The sequence below is a fragment of the Buteo buteo genome, chromosome 22 (assembly GCF_964188355.1).
Source record: "Buteo buteo chromosome 22, bButBut1.hap1.1, whole genome shotgun sequence".
In the NCBI taxonomy this organism is placed as follows: domain Eukaryota; kingdom Metazoa; phylum Chordata; class Aves; order Accipitriformes; family Accipitridae; genus Buteo; species Buteo buteo.
In genome coordinates this window covers 7,773,155-7,795,338 of record NC_134192.1, presented here as the reverse complement: position 1 = coordinate 7,795,338, position 22,184 = coordinate 7,773,155, and the positions used below count along the sequence as shown (strand labels likewise).

The following is a 22,184-nucleotide window of genomic DNA, read 5'->3' as shown; positions in this document are numbered from 1 at the left end:
ACCAAATAAACACGACATTAGGAGGAAAATGTTCTGCTTACTTGTCCTAGAAGCACGATTACCTGACATTAAAATAGCTTCACTACTACGTAGATTCGCTTAAAGGGAGCGATTGACTGTGTAACTACAGCCTTTAAAATGCCATTTCCAGCAGGAAACGGCATTCTCGTTTCTCAAAATCGCTTTGGACTGCTCTTCCTTTTGTATTACCGTAGGTACCCAAATCCGGGGGTGAATTCAGTTTCTCACCGTGGTGTCCCTGCAGACCAGCGGGTCAAACGTAACTTTCGAGCACAGTTCCCAGCTGGGTGCCTTCACGGGGAGCACAGCTCTGCCGAACCCGACAGCCCCCCGCGGAGAAACACAGCCCGGGCCGGGCTGTCAGGGCGGCAGGCGGGCGAGCGAGCGAGCGCCGGCTGATTTCGGCTCTGCCCGAGACCGATCGAAGCGGACGGCAGCAGCGGGCGGTAGCGAGGCGGAGCTGCTCCCGCTCCCGACGGGACTCTCGCACCGGCCCTGCCCGCCGCTGACTGACAGGGCGCCCGCCGCTGACAGGGCGCCCGCCGCTGACAGGGCGCCCGCCGCTGACAGGGCGCCCGCCGCTGACAGGGCGCCCGCCGCTGACAGGGCGCCCGCCGCTGACAGGGCGCCCGCCGCTGACAGGGCGCCCGCCGCTGACAGGGCGCCCGCCGCTGACAGGGCGCCCGCCGCTGACAGGGCGCCCGCCGCTGACAGGGCGCCCGCCGCTGACAGGGCGCCCGCCGCTGACAGGGCGCCCCGTCCCCTCGCCTCGGGCCCGCCACAGCCCCCACCCTCTCCGCGGGGTCAGCCCCAGCTGTCCCGTCCCCCCCCCCCCCGCCGCTCCCTGCGGGACCTCAGCTGCGGTTCTACGGACGCCGGCTGTCGGGCCCGGGGCGGCGGCTGACGGGCCCCCTCGGCGGGCCCGGGGGCCGTTGTCGGCTCGTTACAAAACCGCCTGGTTTTGTAACAACCTGCGGGCGCCGCCCAATGAGCGCCGCCGCCCGCCGTCACGTGCCCGCCTTTATATAAGCGGCGGCGGCGGCGCGGGGCGCTCCCGGCGCGGGGCGGCAGCAGCAGCATGGGCCGGCGGGGCCGCGCCGCGCCCGCGCCCCCCCCTCTGCCTCCGCGCCCCGGCGCCCCGCGGCGCCCGCCCTGCTGAGAGGCCGCCGCCGCCATGGGCTCGCACCTGCCGCCGCCGCCGCAGCAGCGGCCGGAGCCCCAGCTGGTGCTGCAGCTGGCGGCGGGGGCTCTGCAGGCGCAGAACTTGGAGCTGTCGGGCGGCGGCCTGGGGCCCGAGTGGCAGGTGCTGCTCCGGCGGGCCGACGCGCTCGCCTACGGCGGGCGGCTGCACGAAGCCCTGCCGCTCTACCAGCTGGCGTCCCGCCACCAGCAGCTGCGGGCGGAGCAGCTGGAGAAGCTGGTGGAGTGCCTGGCGCAGAGCGTCCGGATCAAAGAAGGGCTGCCCGCCTCCGCCGGCAGCGGCCCCCCGCAGCCCCGCGAGTGGGACGTCTTCAGGTGCCGCAAATGCCAGGGCTTCCTCTTCGAGCCCGTTTCCTTGCCTTGCGGACACACGTTCTGCAAAAAGTGCCTGGAGAGGGACCGGGCGGCCGAGTCCCGCTGCGTCCTGTGCAAGGAGGAGGGCGGCGCGGCGGCCGGGCAGCTCCTGCGGGTCAATGTCATCCTCAGCAACCTGCTGGCCAAGTGGTTCCCCTGCCAAGTGAAGGCTTCGCAGCTCAGGCACGAAGGGAACCTCTTGTACAAGGAGAAGAAGCTACAAGCCGCCCTCCAGAAGTACAACGAAGCGGTCAGCCTAGGTAACGGCTCCCTGCCCCCGACCGGCCCGGGGGACGCGCTCCCCGTCGGCCGCTCCGGTCCCGCCGAGCCCCGGCCCTCCGGGGCGGGGGAAACCCGGGGCCGCGCGGCCGGGGGTGGGTGCGTGGGGGAGCGGCAGCCTCCCGGGCCGGGTCCCGGTGGAACGGGTGGCGGTGGGAAGGGTCCGGGGTCTCGTCGGCCCGTGGTGAAACTGGGTCAGGAGAGCAGCGGTTGCGTAAGCCGGAGCCCGCGGTCCCGGCCGGGCTCTCCCCCCCCCCCTCACACACACACCCCCCTCCCGCCCCGGCCGCCGCCGTTGTGTAACCGGCGGAGCCGGGAGGCGGCCGGCCGCCTCGCCCCGGGGGAGGGAGGCGAAGGAAAGCGGCCGGGAATCGGGGGGGCGAGGGGCCGGGGGTTGCGCGGCCGGGCGGGCTGCCTCGGCGGCGGCTGGCTCCCCTCACCCCGCCGCGGTCAGCGCCTTCGGGCCGGGGAAAAAACTTTGGGTGCCGGTCGTGGTGCTGGAGTTTGAGGAGAAGCGACTCGCTCTGCGCGCAGAAAGTGGAAACGAAAGGACGAGGTGCTACGGGGAAGAGTTTCTTCCCGACGAAACAAAAACGTGCTGCCTTAGCCCGGTACCGCGCTGGGTCCTGACGGCCACCACACGCCGTAGGGCGAGCGATCGCTTCACCTGCGCTGCTGTCGCGTTTTTCCGAGTCTTGTAGCTGCCGCTCGTTTTCCTGCGGTCAGCTATGGCACGAAAAGATCTTTATGTGTCATTTAAAAAAACCTGGACGAGAAAAATTCTGAAACTCCGCCCTGCAGCGTGACGGTGTTCCTCTTGCCGCCTTAAATGTCTCCGTTGTGTTTTTATCGACCGTCCGATCCTCGGTCAGAGCTGGTAATTTATTGTGTGAGCGTCTCAGCATTTATTTATGCAATGTCCCCTGCAGTTATATAATACGTAGCTGACATTTTGTCTGGAGATGCCCAAAGAGGTTTCCAGATTTCATTTAGCGCACACTTAGTTAAAAACTGGATGTTTTGTGGGTTTGTACAACTTGGAAGCGTCAACGTGTGTTTTTTGAAACAAAATTTTAAAATTAAGGAATAAAGCTTATGTAACTAATTTTCTACTTACTTCGATCAACCGATTTTTCTGTTTCCTACAGCTCCAAATGACCACTTACTATACAGCAACCGGTCCCAGATTAACTCTACTTTGAAAGCTTGTGAAGATGCGTTGCATGATGCAGAAACAGCATGCAGACTCCAGCCATACTGGTTGAAAGTAAGTTCTGAATCCAGCTGTACTTTGTTTTAAAACCTCAATACCACCCTAATAGAAAACTGTTAGAATGGTCAGACAGCTGAATCTGAGGGAGGCTTTAAGTCCTGTAACTTCTTGGACTCCTGTGACTCGCAGACATTTAATCATGATATTCTTGAGCTTTCCTGGGGTGAAGGAAGAGAGTGATAATCCTGGAGGATGAGCTGAGGCTATTGTCTTTGACCTGGATGAATCTCAAGTTCATGAACTCTCTCTAAAAATTGAATGCTGTGCTTACATCTTTCTGTAAGGATATAATGACTATTTTAGGAGATGAATGTAGGGGAAGCAGATTTTTCCAAGATCTCTTGGGCTCAGGTGCTGTGAGAATCACACTTACTTGAGTTAGAGGACATCCCAGTTCTGCCTGTAAGAGTTTTCAGGACCACTGTGGTTAAAACCCCAGACACTGGTGGTGTCTAGGTGTAAGAGATAGTTATAGTGATTCTCCCTGCCTAACTTTTTCTTCTCTGGAAAGATCTTTTGTCATTTCATCTTGGTTTTATTGCATATTCTCATGACAAAAGAATAAAAGCTGCAACAATGGATATGTTTCATTGCAGGGTCACCTAAGGAAAGGACAAGCACTAGCTAATCTGGGGAAAACAGAAGAAGCTTTAAGAGAGTTTCTATTCTGCCTTGCTCTAGATACTGGGAACAAGACAGCCAAGTCTGAGGCACAGAAGGTGAGTTCCCTAAATCATCTGGAACTGCATTATTGTTTTCAGTGGCCTTTCATAAAGGAGGATAAGAATTTTTCTCTTCCCCCCATCTCTCTCATTACTGCAAAGAGCTGGATGGAGACACGTATCCAGACTGTTGTTCAAATTTGAGTTGCCTGTATTGCTTACTTGAAGATAGGGAGGTAGCAAGAAGACATACTCAGCAGGCACTATGTGGAAATGGTTACTCACGGTGTTAGCATCAGCAAATTTGAAGTAAAACTGAATTGTTAATAATTGCCACCCACAGACTATTGTGTTTCTCTATAGTCAAATTTCTGATCTGTTTTCTAGCTTGGCAATGTATTGCCAATGACAGAGTGCAGAAGAGGGGGAGTTGCTATTGAATATTGTATCAGGCCATTGACTGCCAGAATGCAACACGCACCACCCGTCAAACTCCACTTGGGAGCAGCAGCTCTCTTCCTACCACCAGTCGTGCTGCACTGAGTATCAGTGTGTGAAGGAGGCGTGAAAGGAAGCAGTCAACAAAAGAAGAGCTGTTTTAAAATAGTTTTTAAAGGTTGCTAATAATGCTAAATAAGCAATAAAATGGACGTGCAGTGAGGCTTTTTTCAATAGCAGCTTAAGATGTGGTGTGTGGGTTCTTAAATAACTTTTGTGAAGACTGCTCTGTTTTGCGTACCCCTCAAACCTCTGATTTGTTGGGAATCAGTTTTTTGACATTTGACCACAATGTTGTTGTTGTAGCTGAAAGGCTTAGTGTCACAGTGATAGCTTATGGCAATAAAAAAGTAATAGTTCTATTTTCCTTGTACTGAATTTTCTTTTATGGCAGTGCATTCACGCTTTTCTCCATCACTGGTGGGATAGGAACTTCGGGGTTTCTGTGTGCTGAAATACGTAAGGCTTTCTACAAGCACAGTAGAATTCTTACAGTAAAGCACTGTTCATGAAGGTAACTGAGAGTGTAACCTGGATGGCCATAATGCAGTCAAATTCTTATCTCATTTTGTATGTGGTTGAGATTTTCATCTCCTGTGAGTTTTTTGTCACTGGTATCTGGGGGTTTTGTTTGGCTGGTTTTTTTTCCCCAGCGGGCTCCATGCAGTCTTTCACTGTCATTGTGTCACGATTTGTTCTCATAGTCATGCTGGGAGACTTCCTGTGCACTAGAGCAAAAAGAGCAGGAACAAACGGATATGTTTCTAAATTCTGACTCCAAATAGCCTTATCCAAGACACCTAATTTCTGAGCAGTGGGGTTCTGAGAAAAACTAGGCTTCTTATGACTCAAAGAATTACTCGTGCACTCATCAGACACAGAGTTCATCCATGGTGCAATATTCTACTGGGTCATTTCCAAGCCTGTTTGCATAACAATGACATACTACATTTTACCAAATTCTTTGGGTGCAGCTGTGATGTTCTGCTTGTATTAACTGTCTGTCCATGTTAGTTTTGACGTAGTGTGATCCTGTGGAATCCTTTCTGGCTTTAAAAAGAAATCTCAGCTGTTATGTGGCTTCCTCAGGGATCAGCAGGATCACCTTAGTACTATGTTGAAATTAGTTTTTGAAGTGTGAGTCTTCCGTTCAGCTCTGTTTCTTTCCTTAAATGATCATCTGATAAGCTGTGCCATACAAGTGGCTATAAGCTGCTACTTGAAACAGATTCATTTATGTTCTGATAGCAAATGAAGAAACAGCATTTTTCTACTGCCTACATTTTTGTATTCTCAAGTAACTGAATTAAAGATAGCTACAGTTTACAATATCAGAGACATTTACTTAACTGAACTTGGATTAAGCCTGTGAGATGAGTGCTCTCTGTACTAGTAAACTCCAGTGAAAGCTTCTGATGTGCAGTAAAAAACCCCATATTTAAGATGTTAGTAATTTCTGGTGAGCTCTGAACTGCAGGACAAAGAGGACAAAGGCACATGTGTGTCACATCACAGAGAATGGTTAAAAACTTTATGGGCTTATTTAACTCTGAAAATGTCTCTTGCTGTCTGTTTGGCCTATATTGCATTAGCTCTTGCACTTTTTGTTCTTACCCTAGTCTAAAGGGCTCTTTAAATGGTTTGAACAAAATCAAGGATGCTTCTTTCAGCTATTCCCTTACTTGCTTTTTCATTTAGAGGTTGCAAGGAAGGAACTAAGCAGTGAAGTGTTCTGTTTTATATCACAGCTTCTACTTAGTTTGTTTTCACTCATCCCGGGAAATGCTCAGGAACACTTACCCGATATCCTGCAGCTGTTGTCACATCACTCTAGATTAAAGGGGAATCTCCTAAATTCAGTGGGATCTGGAGGCACCAGCCATAACCTACAGAGGTTGCTCAAGGTAAAGATCAAGTCTGATGTGTGGTTCTTAATTTGTTGTGTGTTTTATGTTCACATTGGGAAGCCTTCTCTCCTTTTCACCTCTGGGAGTTAGGAGGATAAATTTTCTCAGATTTTTACTGAGTTTCAGAAGATAGAAAACAATGTTGATGTACTGAAGTCTCTTTCTCTGACTTCTTTTTCTTTAATGGAAGTCCTCTGTTGTTGTTCTGATAAATTTTATGCCAGAGTTGAGTGGCTTCTACTCCTGTAACTGTCTTTAGCTCTTCCAAGTAGCTGGTAGTGGGAAAGGGCCTCTGAAGGTTGGATTGAGATACCCTCAAAAGCTGTGAAATGCCAAAATCTAGGGTTTCAGCTTGAACTGTAACTGATGATGTCAGTGACAAAATCATCCTGCATTCAGATTCTGTACACTCTGTAGAGGTTATTGTAGAGCCACATAAGATACATTAGCTACTCTGTAAGTTTGGTTTCCCAGCCATAGTTTTGTAAATGGCTGTAGAGGTTCACATTCATGGGTTTGTAAGGACCACTTTTGCTTCACCGAAACCTGAACTTTGAGGATAGGTTTTGCACAGACTGTATATGTAGGAGAAAACTTCACTAGTCCTTACAAACAAAAATGGTAGGTTTTGAGCAGCCTTGTTGAGACTGATAAGAACAAACAGTGACATTGCCTTCTGGAAAGGCTATTAGGATATTCTGACAAGAAATCCTTTTGTATGACCCTTTCCTGAAGTCATTTGAGGGGACAGTTCACTTATCTTTCTGCATGTTACACATCACCACAGCTCCTGATCACAATCCACAGGATCTGCTTTCAGGTTCATCTGGGAAGTTGATGTGACAAGCTGATAGGTGATGTCCTGTGTAATGGCTGCTCACAGGTTGTTCTGTAGCCATAACAGGATAAAGACTGATCATTTTATCCTTTGCAAAAGAAATCTGTCACACTAAGGGAAGCTCTGTGCATCTTCTCTGTTAGAAATTGTGTGTGTTTATGCTGCTTCCTTAAAATAAACTTGCATTGTTTTGGTTGTTTTGATGGTTGATACCATCATTATGATATGAGCAAAATGTATTTTTCCATAGGTTAAGTGATAACAATATATTTAACCTGAGATGTAGTCACATTTCTGCCTCAATCAAGTTTCATGACCAAGCTATAAATCCACACATAAGGGCTGAAAATATTCAGTGCCATAGTAGGGCTGGGGAGGGGAATAGTTAGCTTTTTTTTTACTTCATTAAAATCAGGCCCTGACACAGCAATTCTCAAACTGTTGCTTCTTGACCTACAAAGTCCTTTCTGGTGATCCATAATATTAAAGATTTGTGACAGGTTTGGGGTTTTTTTTCCTTACCAAGTTGTTAGAAGATTGATCTAATGTCAGTCCTCTCTTCACACAGGTAAATGTGGAACAGAAAAAGGGTTTTCCCATTCAAGAGGAACCAAATGTAACTACTTCTGGTAGTTTGAGGAAATCTGTACAAATTACAGAGAGCAAAAAGGACTGCTCAGAGGAGGAGAACAAACTTACCTCCACGCCAGAGTCTACCTTTCTCATTTCTGAGAAGTGCAGCCTCCTGAAAAGGAAGCGCCGCTCAGAGGAGATGCGAAATGCTGAGGTAACCTGCAAACTGATGAAGAAAGGTATGTTTAATTATGCACAGAATAAGTCCCAGGGCATGAAAGCAATGGAAATTTTGCTTTTATAAAACTCAGAGGAAGAGAGTCCAAATTACACTTTGGCTTTTATATTTTCTCTTTAGCCTAATCAGGGCATGATGTGGAATCTTTCTTGTGTGTAAAAAAACAAAACAAAAGCCCAAACAAAAAACTATATTAGTCTAAAAAGGGGGCTAGGAGGGTTGGGTCAAGTGCTTGTTTATCAGCAGGGCTCTGAATCTTTTAAGGAACATCAATATCATACATCGTCTTAGCCCTTTCTGCATCAATTTAAAAAAGATTGTTTAAAAGCACAAATTCTGTTTGTTCGTGATATCTGACCTTGTTTTCATGCTGTGGGATGTATTTACAATGGTATGACAGAAAAATTTGTCTCACTTTAGACTTCCAATGCTAATAAAAAAATGTTTTGACATTAATTGTTAATGCAGGGCTAAATTCAACCCTCTGTAAGTGGGTATAATGTCACCAAAATTAAGGGGAGGTATGCTGATTTGTGCCAAGGCTGAATTTGATGCTTTGCATAGAAATTATTGTAATGATGCTTAATGGTTCAGTAACTTGCAAGTTTATACAATACATATTTAAATATTGGATGCTGGTTGTAGATACGTGGAATACCATTGTGTTTACATAGTTCTGTTCAATTACACTGTAATTTTTTTGTTGTTATTGATAGATACAGCTGATACTAAGGGAAATAGTACTGGACAACATATTCCATTTGAATTTGTGGATCCATCAGATCTGGACTGCTCCCTGTGTATGAGGTATCCATTATTTTTTATAGATATCTCTAGCTTTCAAGCTGTATCTCTTTCCCTTTTATGACCTAGAGATTCTCTAGCTTACTTGGTAGTTATTTTTCCCTCCAAACTGAAATTAGTTTTTATTACAATTGTTGCTCCAGTGAGGCATTTCTAGACCTTTGGTTCTGAACACTACTGGTGAATAGGAACTCTTTGACCTGCTCTAGGCTAGTGATTGTTTGGAAAAGGGCAGGTAGGGTCGTGTGAGGGTTAAGTGTGTTAGTGAAGGTGCCTGAAGATTTCCTCTCACCGCTTACACGTGTCCACCCAGTGACACACATAGTGCACAAAACCATAGTTTGTCCTTTGGAATTTGTAGAGCCATGTACGATAATATATAATGCACAAAATAGCTAAAGAGACCACATCCAATGAACATTCCAAGTTTGCATGTAAGATACTGTGTTGCTGCTATTGCAACAGGAGGTTCTTGCAAACAAACAGCATGTTTTTCCTCTATTGCTTAAGAGATGTGTTCCTTAGTTTACTAAGGCCGTCATTCCATTTGCTTGATGATCTCTTCTTCCAGTTAAACAACAGTTATTCTTGGGGACAGCAATGACTTGATAAAACCAGTAGGGTTGTCAACTACATCTATTTTGCTACTTGTTTTGCAAAGAACATTTTAACTTTGGCAAATATACATGTGGGGTTTTGTTACTGACTTAGAAGGAAATATTGGGAAGGTGTTTCACAGGGATCTTGACCTCTGCAGTGTGTTGCTTAGGTTTGCCTTTTTACTACCCAGATTTATCAATAATGCATGTTGGGGTTAGTTTTGCACTATATTTTAAATTCTTAAATAGCAGATAGCCTCTTCGTGGATTTATTTCTGAAGGTCTGTGCTTTTGAGAAATCTGGCTTTGCTTTGTTTTGGTTTTTGTATGCACAGGGTGGGACTTCAATTTATTTCAGACGAACTGAAACCTTTGGAGGAACAACTGCTGTGTTGTTTGATTTGCTTCTTGGAATAAATCAGATCTGCCCCCTCTCCCTCTGTCTGCTTACAGCTGAAACATGCTCCAAAAGTTTATACAGCTGTCAAAACACTTGATACTGCTAAGAGCAAAACTTTCCTCTAACAGAAGGCCACACAGTTAGTCTTAGCTGGTTTTAATGAGTCTGCATGTTTATGATCATTGTGTCCACAAAGCATTTTTCAGGGTTTTTTAATAAAATTAATTAGCCATACTTCCTCATCCTCTCTGTAAAATCAGAAACAGCCAGACTACAATCATTTGTAAAGGAATTAGCTCAAGGATTGCCGATTCCCTTACAGTACAGAGGATGGTGATGCTGATCTTGTAATTGCAATCACAAATACAGGCCTTGCATCTAGCTGTCACAAGATCTTTTTCTTGCTATTAATGCAGATTGATTATAATTATTTCCTGCCCTGTTCTTCAGAAGTATTTCAGGGATTTGGATCCTGAGATACTTTGGACTAATTACCTGGTAACCTACTGACCTGTTCACAATTAACTGCAGGAGTTGTTATTAACCTATTTGTTTGATGGAGTGGCCAAAATGTTACTGATCTACATTCACTCCAACAGCAGGCAGAAATAAAAAGTAATAGTTAAAGCAACATACTAGTGAGAAATGAAGGAGCATTACTCAGCAGGAGTGAATATTTAGTTTCTTGCTGTTACAATAGCTTGAAATGATGTCATGAGAAATGTTGGTATATAGTGTTTCTTTCTGCAAGTCATGAGGCTTGGTTCAGGTCCCCTTAGAGTCGTTAGGAAAAAGCTGCTGCTGGCTTCCGTGAGAGCTGGAGCAGAATCACGCATTTCAACAGGAATTTCTTGTCTTTATGCTAACAATTCAGGTCAAGTAAGTCACTATTAAATAATTACATATGCAAACCAATGCTTACTGAAACATATTGTAGAAGTCAGTATTTTACACAGTTTAAAGCAATAAGGTAGCCTTGGTGCAGTGAGGTTTCTGTTCATGAAACAATTAACAAGGGTTTTCAATTATACAGCCACGTTGCAATAAGATAGGTGTTGTATTTTAGATACTTCTTCATATGTTCCCTTGCTTAAATGTCAATATTTACAGTAAGTAATGACATGTAATATACTGGCTATGGCAATCTCGTTAAGAGCCAATTATGTTCTTACACTCATCTTGTTTAAAGATGCTAATAAACACGGGTTTACATATTTATAATTTCCACATGTATAACAGAACTTAGTGTACTGTTTTGATAAACTTTATTTTTAAGTAAACTTACTAATTCATTTAAGTTATAATTAGACTAATATTTGAGACCTTAAAATGCTTAGACACTATGTTGTAAAATATAGCTTATGACAAACAACTTAATTTCTAGTCTTGAATGTTTTCTATTAAAACAAAACAAAAAACTTCCATATTATTTACATCTCCTTAAGGTATTTATTGGTAAGGAAACATCACTTTGCAATATCATGTAATCATAATAAGTAAAAAAATCCTTACATGAAAATAAGTGTCACAGGTACTTGAAATAGGTAAATATTAGATACCATGATACTTTGAAGACCTGGCCTCATATATTTAAATTTTTTTCTAGATGAAACATGAACCTAATGTCACTCATTTTCCAGAAAAGCAGTCATTTCAAGGTTAAAAACTGTTGTTCCAACAAACTGCTTTCCAAGTCACATTAGAATTGGCAGTAATAGTTTATTGCAATCACTTATGTGGGCTATTACTGCAAATAGCGATTTTGTGCTTAGCTCTACACATACAAGTAATCACATGATTTCCACAGTAATAGTTGTGCAAGTATTGCTCAATTTCATTAGAAAAAGTCAGATGGTCCAACTTCTGCTTCTATTTATTGCTTACATAGAGGAAAATTAAATCCTGGCTTGTTGGAAGTTAATGTCAATACGCTCTCTCACATTCACTGAAGTCAGAGTTTATGGGCTGCCTTTCATGTTAGGTGGCAATAAGAAAGTTTGTAAGCTGAATAAGTACAAAAGTTGGCTGAAGAAATTAAAAGCAAGGAACAACTTTATCCCTGGAGTAGTCAGTAGTTAAATTAGTGAATGAATACAGGGGTTTTTTTGGTAGCAGCTTTTTCTTTTACTTTGGTACTCAATGTTGTCTTTTTGATTTTGGATTTTCTAATCCAGGCTCTTCTATGAACCTGTCACTACACCTTGTGGACATACCTTCTGTCTCAAATGTCTTGAGAGATGCCTGGATCACAACCCAAAATGTCCCCTGTGCAAGGAAGGGCTCTCAGAGGTAATGACGCTTGGATTTTCTCAGCATGAATTCAAGGGCACAGGATAGGATCAAGCAGCACCTTCAGAAACCTTTGATATTTCCCAACTCAAAAGAAATATTATGTATCTTTAAGAAGAATGTGACTTTTAAAATGCTCTTGTGACTTACAAAGCATGGATAGTCTCCCCTGTTCAAACCTTAGGGCCAGACCTGTACTTAGAAAATCTGTAGGTGGTTTTACTTCCCAGATTTCCCAAGACAATGCCCATAACATAGAGAACAGCTCACTAAACAACTCAGTGGCAGTGCAAGCTTAAAAGATCATTTTGATTTGTTATAGACATAAGAAAATGGAGATAACAGATGACTACCTTGTGCATAGGCACCATACACTTTGAAATGCTAGACATTATCTATAACTGCTTGCGTGTGTTTTTACTGCAGTGCTTGGCTATGAGGAAATACTGTAAAACAGTACTAATGGAGGAGTTAATAGCTAGATATCTTCCAGAGGAACTCACCGAAAGAAGAAAGATTTATGAAGAGGAAATAGCAGAGCTTTCCAAGTATGTAATCCATTTATATAAAATCCAATCTTTAATACTACTGCTGTTAGCTAGTGAATGGCTCCTGCTGCTGTGGAAAACGAGCTAAGATGCTGACAAAGGAGCTTCTTTCTCGGTATCATGTGATTTCAAAGACAACAGGGTCTAGGTGAAATTGTGCTTTGAGTTAGCATAAAAACTGGACACTGTGCTAAACAATAAACAGAAGTAGAAGAAATCCAGAAGGTTGCTTTATAAACAAAGTATAAAGCAATGTGGTTGCTTTTAGTGGCCCTCTGTGAAAGCCACAGAGTGAGACAATAAGGTGGAAGTAGTCTCACAGGCTGGGGGTTGGAATGTACTGTGTAGGGAAGAAATGGGATTAAGGAAAATAAATAAAAGCAGTAACAGGGATTCATTAATGCTCTCACTAGCAAAACCAGAAAGCATTAACTAAAAATTCTTCTGCTAGCAAGTGGTATATGACTTTCCATAATATCTAGTCAATTAAGGGGAAAAATAATTTTAGTTTTTACTTGCTCCATTAAGAATTTTATTCTAAAGATGTTATAATCTCTATTTAAAGATACTATAATTTTAAAGCATATGTTATTGCATAAAATGTATTTTATACCTTGTCAGTAGTTTGGTAAAATGTCACATCTGATTTGTCCTTTCTTTCTTACAGCCTAAATAAGAATGTTCCTATATTTGTCTGCACAATGGCTTATCCCACAGTCCCATGCCCTTTGCACATTTTTGAGCCGTGTTATCGCCTGATGATTCGAAGGTGCATGGAGACTGGCACCAAACAATTTGGGATGTGCATCAGTGACCCTGTAAAGGGGTGAGTGAGCAGCATGCTTGGACCATGTGATGTATCCCACTTAGCCTGGAGCAAGTCTCTTTGGAGAGGTGGAGAAAGGTCCATGGCTGTAATATCTGTGATAGTTTTCCAGCAGAGAAAGTTTCTTCCTAATTATGCTGGTTAAAGACATTGAGAAGACTGAAATTTCTCTCCTGAGCACTTAGATTCTGACTAATATGACTGCCCATTTTTCTTGAAATACACATAGCTAGTGTGTATTATACAAAATTGAGCTGCAGATCTCTTGTAATACATGAAAAGGAAGTGTATTTTCTACTGTTTTGAAATCTGTTGAATGCTTTGGCACAAGAAATCAAATTGAAACGGCAGTAAGGTGTGTTGGCGGGTTTAGTTTTCTAAATTATGAAAAGAATAGCTAAGCTATTGGGATACATTTATATCCTCACTGTTCTGAATATAGTGGAGGCCACAGAGGTACAATAGGACCTTCATATGGACTGGCTGAGCATTTACACTGAGCCATTTGCAGGCAGTCTTGGGTAATTTGACCTTAATGTCTGTCTCTGTATTTAGCTTTTCTCCCTTCTTTTTATGGCATATCTTACAGGGTATGTATACGCCATAAAAAGTATGATGTACACAAAATACACACCTACAAAGTAAAATCTGCTGAAATTGTGGGAAAACTTTTTTCTTTATATTGTCGTCCTTCCACAGTTTTCTGAATTGCACTTGTTCTTCTGTACAAATTGACTGAACATATTAGGATTATGGGGGAAGTGTGCTTCTGAGCTGTAGAATTTTCAATTTCATAAGATCTTCCCTGTATTCTAAAACATGCAGTTACTGTTAATCAGATTAGACAGCCTGAATCTTCCTGATAGTTTTGAAAACAATTGTGGAATAATTTGAACTACAGCAGGTCAGTACTATGAACAATAGAAATGAGCTGACACTGGTAAATACCTTTGTGGTAGGGACTGGCTGTACGGCAGTTCTGTGAAACTAAGGTTGGAGAGAATAAGACTTGTTTACTTGCTTTTGTTCTGATTTCAATAGGTTTGCAGATTATGGCTGCATTCTGGAGATAAGAAATGTTGAATTCTTTGCTGATGGTCGCTCTGTTGTAGACAGCATCGGCAAGAGGAGATTTAAGGTGATACAGCACAGCCAGCGTGATGGCTATAATACAGCGGATATCGAGTACATTGAGGATCAAAAGGTAAATTTAGGAATATTTCAGTTCAACTGTATTACATGTGAAATTCTAAGCACATATGTTTTTAGTCAGTTCTTTTTTTTGTAGAACAGTTTCTAGTAAAACAAATTTGTGGTATTTACTAACCACTCATGGTTAAAGATGGGAAACATAATAGTTACCACAAGTATGCACACACACTACCCATATACTGAAGAGTGCTTTTTCCTAGAGGTTTTTAGCAGAAGACAAAACTAAGTGAATCCAGGATGAGATCTTGCCACTCTTCTGAACAGAGTAACTGCAGTTTATAAGGGGGTGGGAGGGAACCTGCCTCCATTTGCATGGAAGCCAATTAGAATACTCCCATTCAGGTAAGAAGGAGCAGGATTGGGTCCACTACACCTTCAAAATTATTTACATTAATTCTTATTAAAAAAAATATATAATCTAGGCAGTCAAAGTATTCTGGGTGATATATGAACTTTTGGTATATAATGGGAAGATAAAATGTCTACTCTGAGGAGCTGTTAATAATAAAAAAAAAAGCTTTGCATAGTCTTTTCTTCTGTGTTGTATGATGTTTATGTAAAGGTGTTTTTATATAGCAAACCAGGAAGTACTTGTTCTGCAAACAGGTGTCTTTAGTAAGAAAGTGAAGGATTTGATAGATGGGGTGGGAGGAAGCAGAATGGGGGACACCAAACTAGCTTTCAGGATTTATCCCAGGTATCTCTTGTCATGTTTTTCTTTCTTTTTCTTTCCTCTACCCACCCCAGAAAATCCCCAAAATTAATGTTGTGCCTTCCCCAACATGCAGACTGAACTAACAGTAACCTTCCACCTCTCTTTACTCATTTCAGGTGCAAGGACAAGAGTATGCTGCATTACTTGTTCTCCATGACTCTGTCTATGATCAGGCATATATGTGGTTTAACTCCCTCAAGCAAGCACTCAAAAGTCGAATTCTCAGTCATTTTGGTCCAATGCCAGCTAAGGATCCTGACCCACAGGTATGTAGAATCAGTAGCTTATGTAACTTTTAGAGACAGAAATAGCAGGGATATCTGATAAGCTGGGAGGCATTGTGTTTTAAGATGAAAATATGAATACTCTTCATTTTATCCTGCATAAGCTAAGTATCTAAGTTATTTTGCCATATACCAGTGGTAGCACAGTTGTGAACAAAAAGCTTGTATTTAATGTTGGTAACTTCCTGAGACTACTTAACCAACTATTAATCCCAGGAGACTTAAATACCTTTTTGCCTACTCTACTTCCCCAATTAAATGACTGAGAAAATAGACAAAAGGAAACCTGGTACTCTTGTTCAAGGACTGCAAATTGTAGGGATCCTAAAATAACAGAATATAACAACAGAAACTAAATATGAAGTAGTGTCTTAAAGTATGAAGAAGGGAGGCAGGAGTCCCAAAGAACTGGGTCAATAATAACATGGGAACAAAATCCATTTAAAAAAAAATATCTAGAAGGTCCAACTTCTAAACTAGAAATAGAAAGATTCATCTTGTTTCTGCCTTCAACATCCTATTTTTAGGAAAGGTGCAACTTGGTTGTAATTTATTTCAAGCCAGCCTGTAATCACAAGCCATTAGGTTGGCATTGAAATAACGTGCTTTGCTAGATTGCTGTCAAAATACCATGTTTTCAAAGGTAAATCTTCAAAAACAAGACCTTACCATCTACGTGTATCCTAACCTCTATTTTTTTCCCCTTACTGTAGGCTAACCCTAATGGGCCAGCCTGGTGCTGGTGGGTCCTGGCTGTCCTTCCACTTGAGAACAGAGCTCAGCTCCCTTTCCTTGCCATGAAATCCCTCAAAGACCGCTTGAATGGCATCAGACGTGTCCTTACATTCATGTCTCGTACAAGATCACGGTGATGGTGAGAAGGAGAGCTGTGAAGTCTCCCACAGTATTTGACTGTAGACTGTCTCTTGTAACTTCATCTAACTGCAATAATGTCTTACAGATTTGAGTGTCAGGATGTTTCAAGCCTGAATTTCAAAGAAAATGAGTTATAAAGAGCAAGGGATATTGCATCTGGAACTCTGAGATGATTATTGAATTACTGCACTGCTAAATTAATAACAAATGTGATAGAACAAAAAGTGATCTTGTTTGCCATAAACCTTTCAAAAAGCTTAAGGGGGTTTTTTAATTTATTTTTTTTTTTTTAGTGGATAAAGGATAAACTGTGCAGTTTAATGTGAAGCAGAAATAATAATGCATTATTTCAGTGAACTGCAGTCTTTTATTCCAAATGGTTCAGGTTTTATATAGCATCGTGTAAAATAATGTTCACAACTTCCGTTTGATAATTTATTTTTGCACTATGATTTTTGTTTCAAAATGTATATTATTTATGTGTTCATTCTCTAAAGGAAAGTGAGCTGCTCTATTTATTTATAGTGGTTTTACCCTGTATTTATGACTGGGGGCAAAATGATGATTCTAGCAGTGCACAAGCAACTGCTTTGATAATTTTTCAGGTATTTGTGTTCAAATACTTTGAATGTTTTTCTACTTATCCCCAGTTCTACTGTAGCCTAAGAAGGATGTTTCCCCCCCGCCCCCACCCCCCCACCCCGAAACAGCCTGCCGTGAAGTCTTTGAATACACAGATTATGTCTGAGAATTCAAGCACAGTTGTTGGAGCTTGATCCTGTGCTTGCAACTAGGTTCCTGATATCAAAAAAAACATGCTTAACCTTAAGCATGAGTGTTTAAGTGCTTGGGTAAATTCAAGTATTGATCAGTTGATGTCAGTGGGAATTGGCCATAGTGGTGACAGAAGGATCTATCCCCTAATTTTTCAAAGAACAGAGAATAACTTGGAGTTGAATTTATATCTGAACTCTTTCTTGCAAGAATGGAGAATGGCTACAAACAACTGCGAAGAAATACCCACAATATATGAAAAGTGGCTTTTCCTAAAGAAAACTGGAAGTACTGGTATCATTTCATTGTAGGTTACTACATAGATTTTTTTTTTTTTTACATCAACTCTTGTTGCTGTTAAGATCAGTTTTATTTCTTTTAATTGTTTGGTGGGATTTGGCTTTGGAGTGTGTGTATGGGGGGGTAATTTTGAACTGTAGGACTCAGAGGGCAGTCTGTGTCACATGAGAAGGAACGTGTTGTAATAAATGCTATTTATTTCACCCCAATCTTCAGGTTTCTGTTAGCTTCAAATCTCTACCCAGCCATGGCATTTCTCTTAAGAGCTTGGGTAGTGTTGCTAATAATAGCTAACTCCCAAGGAAAACAAGTGAATTTTAGCATGATTACTTCTAGCTATAAAGCAGGTAAAAATAGGGCAGAAATGAGAATAGGAAGTATCTTTGGTTTGACTTTTTTTTTTAAATCAACAGTTCGTATACTTGTTTTGCTGCTTTTATTGCTTTCAATATACCACTTTCTGGGACTGATCTTGCCTCCATCTGACTTTAACTTTCACTGATTTCAATGTGAGCAGAACTGGGCCTTTATTCTAAGCTACTGTTTTCCTTTTCAGTTGCAAAAAATAGATTGAATTGAGAATGTTATGGAATGCTACAAGTTTCATTGTTATTTTTACCCAGGATAGCACTCTTTGCCATTCCATGCCTTTATGAAAAAATGCAGTAGAATTTAATGTCAATTTTCCATGTGTTTTTCCACCATCATCTCATCAGAAATATTTATTAACTAAAAGTAATTTTCATCTTAAGTTTCCATAAAACTACCTTTGTTCCCCCTCTTGTTAAATTCTATAGAAATTTTCTATAAGGGTACCAAAGAAATGAATGGAAGACAAACATGTTTCAACCTTGTGATGCAAATGAAATATGTATCCTGTGTTTGCATTAAGCTACTCTAGAAATGCTACAACTTCTTTCCATACTGCTAGATTGTTGCACTTCTTCCATAGGTGGTACTTTACATGCTTCTCCCTAAACAATGTATAGAAGTACCTACATGTTCTGAACAATAACAATGTGTATGGTGGCTTACACCTGCTATGGCATTTGTCTTCATAAGTCAATAATGAAGTGATCTCTACTTGTTCGGAAGTGAAGCTGCATTAAGTGCAATTCTTCCTTAAACCATTATGTATTATTGCATAACATAAGGGGCCCATATTGCTCCCACAGAAAAAAGTTGTCACTTTGTTACTCTTATTTGTGAGAAAAGGACTTTAAATACCTATTTTAAACTGTTTTCTCACTGATGTCACTATTCTTTTTTCCTGCATGCTATGTCTTCTACATATTCATATTCTGCCTCTTTTGTTGATTTAGAAATTGGCATGGAAAGAATCCTTGATTTTAGAAGTGAATACTGTCTTTTCTATTAGCTTTGAGTAAAGCTGCCAGAATTTCCTAAGCAGAAACTTGTGTACATGCCCTATATCATAAATGCCCAGTGTATTTGTTGCAACCTGGAAACACTGGACCTACTGCACGTAATGCATACAGTTGATCTGCATATGCACAACAAATCGAATGCATCAAGAAAGTTCATCTGTACATGTACAGTAGCATTCTGTCTGGGACTGCTCGATGGCCACACATCCCAGATTAGTGGCTAAGGTCTGCAAATTCTATCAGAAGAAAAAAAAATAAAAATTGAGAAACAGATTTTCTAGAGAACACAAACCTGTCCAGGAAAAGCTGGACAAGGAGTAGCCTTAGCCTTCAGTGAATTGCGATGGTAAAGTTTCAGTAATGAGGTTTAAAAACAAAAAAAATCTTCTAGTTATGCCACAGCATTGCTGATTTTTTTTTCAGTTGTATTAATTAGTACAAGGATGTAAATGCAACGTTTATTACAGGCATGAATAAACAGCTGAACAGATTTAAAAATACCCTCACTTTAATTATAGAAACAGCATTGATCAGATAAAATACTAATTGGGGGAGTGTTTTATTTAAGCCTCTCACATTTTTCTAGACACCAAATCCAGTCCCATAACCAGTCTTGCTCATCTGTTAAAAAAAAAAAAAAATCATGACTCAAACTTCCATTTCCTGTGTGGCCGAGAAGTATTGATTAATCTTTTGTTGCGAGGGCATAAGTAATGCATAGGCTTCTTGCTAGTTCTTAAAAAAAAAAGTCAATTTTCATTGACCCTAGTGATCAGTCCCCCTTTAAAAAAGCGGGGGGGGGGGGGGGCGGAATAGAAAAAGCAAGTCTTCTGTAATGGGGGCAGAGAGGGAACCAAGATCAAACTATAGATCAGACTGTAACTGAGTCAGTGCCAGTCTCCTGGGCAATATCACGTAAACATCTCCCAGAAATTACTTGCATCTGTAAGATATGGGTTTGTTAATCTGAAATCTCTTCACTTTGCTGTAAATGAAGTATTTAAAAAAAATACATTAAATTAAATAACAAAGACTGGCTGTATCACCTTTCCAAATCTTTGTACAGTCAGAAGTTTTCTGCAGGAAGTAATATTAATTTTTCATTCTCATATATAGACAGACTTATGACACTCAAAATAACTTTGCTTTGTCTTATATGCTCCTTTGTATAGCGATAACTTAACGGCTATTTTCATGGAAATATATCCCTTTATTTTGGCTAGCATGACTTGGTTGAAAGTAAACCTGAGACAGGACTGGATTAATTGGGGAAAAATCATGAAACCTGACAATGAATTTGGACACAGTTGTGGAAAGTAGTTCAGTAGTTTTAATAATGAAATGATAAAATGGTGTAGTAGGCCATTATCATGCTAAGTCTTAAGTGACATTCTGGTGTTAGTTGTAAAAGTTTCTCTTTTTTTTTTTTAATTTTAAGTGCTGATATCTTATCTTCCATTACCTTGTAGCAATAAGAGATACCAGCTGTCATACTGAATGGTCGACCTATTGCTTGGCCTATCCTGTCCTGTATGACTACTTACTAACAGAACACCTGAACCATGGATTTCTTAATCCAAAGATTATGTTCATCTAAAAAAAAAAAAATCACGTGGATTTTGATGTAGCAAGTCTGGCTTAATCTGTGCTTAGAGAAAGAGCATCTAAAACAAAACTTAATTTTATAAAGGTCTTTTCATAGAATCATAGAATACCAAGTTGGAACCTCAAGGATCACCTGGTCCAACCTTTCTTGGCAAAAGCACGGTCTAGACAAGATGGCCCAGCACCCTCTCCAGCTGAATCTTAAAAGTGTCCGATGTTGGGGAATCCGCCACTTCCTGGGGAGATTATTTCAATGGCTGATTTCACAATGAGAACAAAGTTTTCCTCTTAATGATTTCTACATGGTGCTGAAGTTTTACTGGTGTTTAAATTAATGACAGACAGGAGCTATATTTAACTGCAGTGTTTAGGAATGGAGAACATGTTCACAAACTCTTATTTTAAAAAAAGTGTAAATTAACCACAGGTTTTCTGTGCATAAAAACCCAACGGAACTATATGCACTTAGGGTAGCGCTCCCCATTTCCCCGAGTCCTACATCAGATGAACTCAACCCCTGCTTTCAATGCCTGCTTTAGTTATTTAATTTGTCAGCTTCATAACCTAACTTGTAACTGGTACAGCACATAGTTTAGGATCTGGGGCTTATTCCAAAGCCCAGTAAATCACTGAAAGTCTTATAGCTACAGAAAAATGGTAGTTTCAGCAAAGACACTATTTTGAAACACTTTGCTAAATAAATATTGTCTGGGTACAAGAAACTAATCTGCTTAGACAGGATTAAAATGGTGGATAATAAAAAACTGAACTATTACATTGACTTACTCATCCAGGTATCATGTGAAGTGCTTACTAATGTTGGAGTTTCATAAGGTCTAAAGTAACCCTCACATAGAAGTGCCTGTATTCTGTTATTGCCATTCTTGAGCTTTTTAATAGAGTCATAGCCATATATTTTATAAATATAAACATATGCACCTTTAAATCTTTACATTCAATCTGCAGAACAAAGGTTTACAGAGCAGAAGTGTAGCAAAAACAATGTAATAGCTTCTATAATTCCCTGGTGAGGAACGGGAGAAGTACAAAAATGAGGAGCAAAAGACTATTCGTGTAAGATGTCTTAATTTGGCACCATATACTTGTCCAATTTAATTCCATCAAGCTATGTGGTTACAAGAGTGCCAGAAATATATCTATCAAGCCATTTTAAATAAAAAGTTTTGTGGACTTGTATATTCCATTTGTTTGTAAAACATCCTTTTGTGCACTGTAATGAACTTGAAATGAAACTTAAGTTATACTCTCATATCACTGAACAGAGTACTGTTCAGCTACCTCTACATAAGGTTGAAGTAATTTGTTTTTTCCAGATTTGTTCACATTGTCATACAAAATATATTTTAAAAAAATCATAGTCCAAAGAACCTGTATGTGTTTGTAGATGTACTTATAACTATGTTGTACCAACGAAGTCTGTGTGAAGAGTTGTTTGCTAATTAAAATTTTTGTGTTCTTTACGCTTTGGCTTGCATAAAAAAGAACTACTAAGGTGAACAAATACTACACGTGAGGTGCTTTTTTAGGTATTTTAGATAAAGGAAAAAAGAACAACTCTTAGATCCTGCAGTCACACAACACTGGTTGGTATGAAAGAACCAAACCATAGAAATGAAGTTGTCCAAACCTCATCACTTTTGTAAAGGACAAGAAGTGTAGTTTTTTCCTCTTTGCTGTAGTAAACTAAGAATAATGGGAAC

General features: G+C 41.1%; 1 protein-coding gene across 2 annotated transcripts; it reads left to right on the top strand.

The window, feature by feature from the left end:
• The first annotated feature begins 1,090 nt into the window (after positions 1 to 1,090).
• LONRF3 (LON peptidase N-terminal domain and ring finger 3) lies at positions 1,091 to 21,944 on the top strand. Of its 2 annotated transcripts, XM_075054422.1 has the most exons (12): positions 1,091 to 1,835; positions 3,003 to 3,121; positions 3,724 to 3,846; positions 6,036 to 6,191; positions 7,601 to 7,844; positions 8,560 to 8,650; positions 11,821 to 11,935; positions 12,362 to 12,483; positions 13,151 to 13,309; positions 14,351 to 14,513; positions 15,353 to 15,502; positions 16,234 to 21,944. In XM_075054422.1, exons 1-12 carry the CDS (start codon positions 1,196 to 1,198, stop codon positions 16,390 to 16,392), a joined length of 2,241 nt encoding a protein of 746 aa, XP_074910523.1. In that variant the 5' UTR covers positions 1,091 to 1,195; the 3' UTR covers positions 16,393 to 21,944. The 2 variants fall into 2 exon arrangements, with proteins under 2 accessions (XP_074910523.1, XP_074910524.1); XM_075054423.1 differs by lacking the exon at positions 6,036 to 6,191.
• The last annotated feature ends 240 nt before the right edge of the window (positions 21,945 to 22,184 follow it).